The 6465-nt window shown below is 37.6% G+C and overlaps 1 protein-coding gene across 1 annotated transcript in view; it reads right to left on the bottom strand.

The window, feature by feature from the left end:
• The window catches only part of LOC118329633 (shootin-1-like), a 10823-nt gene that overhangs the window by 2374 nt on the left and 1984 nt on the right, over positions 1-6465 (bottom strand). The window contains exon 3 of the mRNA XM_035663863.1: positions 1083-1257. Within this exon, the coding sequence (XP_035519756.1) occupies positions 1083-1257 (175 nt within the window). The remainder of the gene's footprint in view (positions 1-1082; positions 1258-6465) is intronic.

Raw genomic sequence — 6465 nt, 5'->3', positions numbered from 1 at the left:
CTATATTTTAGATTTTATATATATATATATATATATATATATATATATACACATACATATACACACACACGTTTCTCCTTTTGCATGTTTTGATGTTTGTTTCAACGTATTCAATTTAAGACTTTCAAGACCTTTTTAAGACCATTATGAATGCCAATTTTACATCCATACGGGCAACAAAAATGCAAAGGATATAAAGGGAAAACAGTATCGATTCTATGTTTGTTGTACTTTGTAAGCAGACCTGTCAAAATCATATTTAAGATATTTTAAGGCCTAATTGAGAGCAAGTATATAGTGTAGGTGGTGGACAGGCTTTAACCATGTGTTTTATTTGCTTTTTCACTTTACTTGCCATAATCAAGATTTGCCATGTGCAGATATTATAGAAAGAAATTATTTTAAAAATGGTCAACGTATTCCGCAGTTTTCAGAATTCCTATGAATCAACACAGGGTTTCTGTTATAAATGTGCAGTTTTCATGATAAGTTCAATTCAATGTAGAAAACTGAAAAATATACATAGCAGCAGACATCAGGGCGGCTGCGGCTCAGAGGTAAAGCGGGTCTTTCACTAATTGGAAGGTTGGCGGTTCGATCCCTGGCTCCTCTCACTGCATGTCCTTGAGCAAGATACTGAACCCCTTGCTGTGCCTCAGTGTATGACTGTGTGTGAATGCATAGTTACTGTTCTGGTGAAAAGTTGGCATCCTGCATGGCAGCCACTGCCATCAGTGTATGAATGTGTGCGAATCAGACATGTAGTATACAGCACATTGAGTGGTCGAAAAGACTAGAAAGGCGCTATATAAGTACAGTCCATTTACCATATAAGTCCATTTACATCATGCAACTGTTTTCATACTTTGAGTAGCACTCCACTGACATGTAAAGGAGATACTATTCTCTCTACCATTATCAATGGCTGATAACAGGTAGGCATTGTGCTGTCAAACTCATTGACATTGAGAATAATGCTCAAAATAGTTCTGCTGTTCCTACGAGGCTAGAGCTACAGTAACTTATTGGTAAATATGTGACATACATCACAACTGAAACCATGGAGTTAGAGACATTCGTACCTGAGATGATGGTCTGGCACTGGGAGGAGAGGCAGACCTTGCTGGCTACCTGTATCTCCTCACTCTCCTCCTCGTCTTCTTCATCCTCAAGGTTGATCTCTGTGATGGTCTCTGGGCTGATGTGGGACAGCAGCATCATGCTCTTCCTCTTCAGAGAGCGGTTCTGACGGTTTAACTACAGCAGGTCGCACAGAGAGAAACATACACGAGTATCAGTGTCACTCTATTGCAAACTATTTCAGGGTGCTACGTGTTTTATATTTTAAAAAAATCAAGTCATTTATAAGTGCTGTTATTCACTGTTTACATTACCTAAAAAAACATAGCAACATTTTACAATTAAAGTATAACTACACACTCTGCTAGCTCTCTCCCTCTCAGCAAATTTTAAAAATGTATCAGAGACCTGCAAAGGACAGTGAATTTAGGGGCGTGGCCTCAACAGTGACTGCAGTGATTGACAGACTGACCACAGCAGTGTAGCGGGAGGCAAAAATGTGCTGCTGTGCAGGTACAATGAGTGGTTTAAGTTCAGCTGCTGCACACAATGTTAGATTTCTGCTTCTGTCTCAAAAATCCTCTGTCCTCCTGACCCCAAGGTCTGGAACCTGACACATTTTTTTATAATTCAAACACTGACCCAAAGCCCATATCCATCTTTGACAACATTATAAGCGAAAAAGCATTGTAGCCTCTGATTTATGTTCCTGTATTAAGAATATGTGCTGATGAAAGGTAGATAGAAGTCACAGTATTTCAATCTATGCAAATTTACACGGAATGTACTGTTTTTTAAGAAACAGGGAATAGTAGTAATTGAACAAATAATGCATCATATTTACTGTATATATTTAGTATATAGGGCTGCAACTATGATTATTTTCATGATCGAACAATCTGTCGATCATTTCCAGATCAATTGTTTGATCCATAAAATGGTTAAAATGTTTATCAATGTTTCCTAAAGCCCAAGGTGATGTCCTTAAATGTCTTGCTTTGTCCACAACCCAAAGATAGGTGTGATAGGTTTACTGTCATAGAGGACTAAAGAAACCCAAAAATATTCACATTTGAGAAGCTGAAATCAGAGAATTTGGACATTTTTCTTCGAAAATGACTCAAAATAATTAATAGATTATCAAAATAATTGTATTTTATTATTATTTATTATATTTGTTTTTTTAATCTTTAAATGACATGGAGGCTATGTGAAAAAAAAGAAACTTACTAATTTACCTTACTAATTATTCACTTAAAAACTGCAGCAAAGGTGATACAAACTAATAGAAACACTAAACTTTTCAAAAACTCCTTTAAAAGGGAAAATCATTTTGCAAAATAATTTGCTCAGCAACGGCTACAATCGTTCAACAGCACAGCCATGACAATGAGTGTAAATAGAGGATGAATACACTCACCATATCTCAAAATGAGATTACATGGTGCAGTCACAGAAACACCCTCTGAATGCACAACTTATGGCATATACAGCACCTATTCCCTAAAAGATGACATGAATCCAACAAAAACTGACATCTTACGGCACCTTCATTTTTCAAAATCTGCATAGAGTGACAAGCGTGCTTTGTATTAAGCTAGCGAAAAAAACAGGTAAAGAAATAAGGTAGCAGAGCGGCAGACAGGGCAGATGAGATGTTGTTGATTTCCTCTTTTCTTTGGCCCTGCAATCAGCCATAATGGCAGGACGCATGCAAAAGCAATGATAAGGTGTGAAAAAACAGACATCATTAGAGGAACACAAGCAGACGAAGTAAACGTCAGGAATATCTCCTTTTAGATGTAATGATAGTTTTTTGATGTGACATGTATTTGAATCTTGCATTTCTGTGCATCATGTTCTGTGTGATTATCATTTCTAACACGTATTCTTATGTGGCGTTTTTCTTTGAAATTCTTTGCAAATTCCACATGAAGCATACATACTAAACTGGCGCAATGGCCAATCCATTTCTGAAAGTTCAATCATCAGAAACAGCCATATGCATCAATTAAGTAGACCATTACTAAGTAAAACATGAATGAAGCCTATGGGAAGGAGATGGATCCCAATTATGCATGTTTTTGATGTCATCTGAAGTAAAGAAAAGTGCCTGGAGAGGAGAAAAAAAGAAGAGAAACAGAAAAGGCGAGGCACAAAAGAAACATTTATTAATGGCATCCTGGTGGGAGCAGATTGCAGCAATTCCATCTTTTGATGATGCCCTTCAAACTGCATCTTATTTTTCTGAAAATGCAATCAACAATACATAGCATGGATCAGATTCTTTTGATAATAATCTACAATTCGTGAGAGATGTACGTATAAAATTACATACTGAGATAAATCAAGGCTGACATAGCACCGGGCTATAGCACTCTCCAGAGGTCACCATTACAAAGTCACGGCCCCTTCATCTTACCTTTGATCACACATCAACACAACAACATTAAGCATCAAAAACACAGTCTGATTTGAATGGTGGTAAATTGCTAACACCCGCCGGTCCCTTATCATTCAAAATGTTGAAGAGTTAAGAAATTGCTCCAACCTTTCCCTTCTTTTAGAGCAGCCTTGGAAATATTTGGTATGCAAAATTACTACCACTTGGTAAAAAGAAATTAATACAGAGTTCAATTTGTCTGTCGTCCTCTGGGAACACCTCTTCATGTATTTTGGGTTTGATTTAAATGTAAATGAGTAATAAACTGGTGTTAACACCCTCAGAGTGTAGGAATAGTGACTTTACAATATTGCTGGAATGCTACTGAAAGGTCAACACTGTTCAGAAAGGTAATGCACTTATTCCAACATCATTCTATTTAAAATACTTTGAATTAATGGTGAATAAATGTGTTGCTTTTAGTGAATAGTTGATGTATGGATACAGTATATTCTTGGAAATGGCTAATTAAGGATCACCAGTCTGTCTGCCCCCCGCAGTGAGTGCTCATACACCCTGTGATATTAGCCAGGCAGGCGCAGGGAGTGTCTAGTTATAGACACTGTTTTATGTCAAGGAAGAAGAGGAAGAAGCAGAAGAGACCAAAAACATCAAATAAAGCTTGAAAGAGAGTAATCACTTAGACTGCCATGAAGCAAGCTTTTAGCCAGTATATTTTTAAGAACAAATAGATTAATTCCTGCTGTCAGACCAGGAGTGGGCTAGTTTATTGCTGCCTCTTAGCGGCCCCGTTCGGTGGACATAGCCTGATACATTATCTTTTCTGAAGCGAATTCTTGCACTGAGTCAGTAGGAAAAGAAATGTGACACAAAATAATCTCTTTCCCATATTTCAAGGCGATGACAATTCATCACATTTGATTCTGTGTCATCAGTTGTTAAATATTCACTTTGCAAACCCTGAAATATCCAAACCTGCACATTTGCATCCATAGAGTACGATGACAAAAGAAGTACTACAACAAAAAATTGCTGCATATTTGGTGGGCTCTGTATGTCTGCTGTTTATTTTATTATTTAAAAGGAAGGTCTCTGTTTATGTTCATTCTTAAACTACTTAGTTTGGAACAATGGCTACAAAAGCCCATTTGGCCAAGAATGCAGCATACACAAGACTGGTCAGACAGATAGATCTGCTTCATGTCTGGACTTGTATCAAAAACCTTGATGGAAAGAAACAATTCAGGAAATCTCAGAGATGGAGAGAATAACTTATAGAGTTAGAAATAAAGGGACACAGCATAAAAGACTAAAGAGGCTGATAAATAAATACAGACTTACTCATATCTTACACCTCCCCTTTTTTTACCCTTCTTATTCTTCTTTTCCTTTCTCATGGCGTATCTGTATGTTTTCATGAATGTGCGAATACACATAAATATTTGTGCCCATATACGTGCATATTTATGCATACATAAATGGATGAATTTGTAGTTGCTTGGTTCTCTTTCTTTTCTATATCACCTAGTGTATAGAATATAACAATAAGAATTTTGTACATTTTGTGGATGTATTAAATCACCGATTTATTGCAATTACAAAACAAAAAAAAGAAAGTTCGGCAATAAGTGCTATTGTACCAGACTGATCACACAGATGTGCGGATCATTCTACTAATTGGATTTCTGGTTTATTTATACTTTTAAAAAATGTTTTATGCACATGTGTATGTGTAACACATGTAAACATAATTTTATGCATGGTTTGGTTGTTGAACCAACAACCTTCTGATTAGTGGAAGACCTGCTTGCCCCTGAGTCCCAGCCGCCCCGCACCATGGTTGAATGATTTCAACGTCACCACCACGAAAAAAAAAAAAATCTACAAGTTGTAAGTTTGAGTTAGAATAGTTTGCAAGAGCTGTAGTGAGGTTGTAGAGGCGGACTAATGAGTAGATCAGTCTCTGTTTTCATGTCACCGACAACCTCTCTAGTCTCTTTTAGACAACCAACCTTTTTAAGAGAGGTAAAAACGTATTTGATGTTGTAGAACAAAGTAAGCGTTAACCAGAGACCTCAGAGACCTTATTTCAGGCATCTAAAACACATTGACTTCGATGAGAGTGACACAGAGGTGCTAAAATGCTAATTCAGTCCCGTGTTTTAGGACTCATTCCTGCAGCAGTCAATAGTCAAGAGAATTACTGAATATTTGAAAAAGAGTTACCCTTTCAATTATCATTTTCTCTTAGAGCAGGGGCATTCAAACTGTTAAAACTGAGAGACAATACTTGTCACAACTTTGAGGCTTTTTCTCCAAAGGTTAAGGGTTAACAATGACTTCGATAATGACCTTTATTTTCAGCTCATGGAACAAACAAAGCAAGCAAGCTGCAAACGATATTGTTCAATTCTGGCTTTAGGTTGTGAACCCTAAGTCTTTTGCAGGAGTTGAAGAGCCGGCAGGTGAGTGTGCGTACATGATGCTATGTGTGGCAATACGATCAGAGTCTCTGAACCACGGAAACAGAAGGCTGAGGTGATATCCGGGGAAGAGACGGGTCGGGATGGTCAGAAGCAGGCAGGGTCAAAAACGGGAGATCTGTCCAAACAATGCTGGAAGGTCTTGCATGAATACAATGAACAGTCTGGCAATAAGTTACTGGTGAGGAGCAGTATATGTACTGGCTTAACTGGTGATCAGGAGCAGCTTGCGTGCACAGGTGAGCAGAGTGGTTGATGAGGAGGCGTGGGTGACTGGCAGAGTTGAGCAGGGGCAGGTTAGTGGAGAAGTACTGAAATGGCTGACAGGTGAGGAGGAAGGCAGACTGTGACACACTTTCTGCATTTAATCCACTGTATTATTGCTGTTTGGTTTGTCCACACTAGCACTACCATAAAACTAATATTAATATAGTGTTTTTGAGTTTGTAAAGCTCACATACAGAAGATATATAATCTTATATATATATTATATATATA

Source organism: Morone saxatilis, unplaced genomic scaffold (genome assembly GCF_004916995.1).
Source record: "Morone saxatilis isolate NCDOM2014 unplaced genomic scaffold, NCSU_SB_2.0 Contig19, whole genome shotgun sequence".
NCBI lineage: Eukaryota > Metazoa > Chordata > Actinopteri > Moronidae > Morone > Morone saxatilis.
This window is presented reverse-complemented; position numbering and strand designations above follow the sequence as displayed.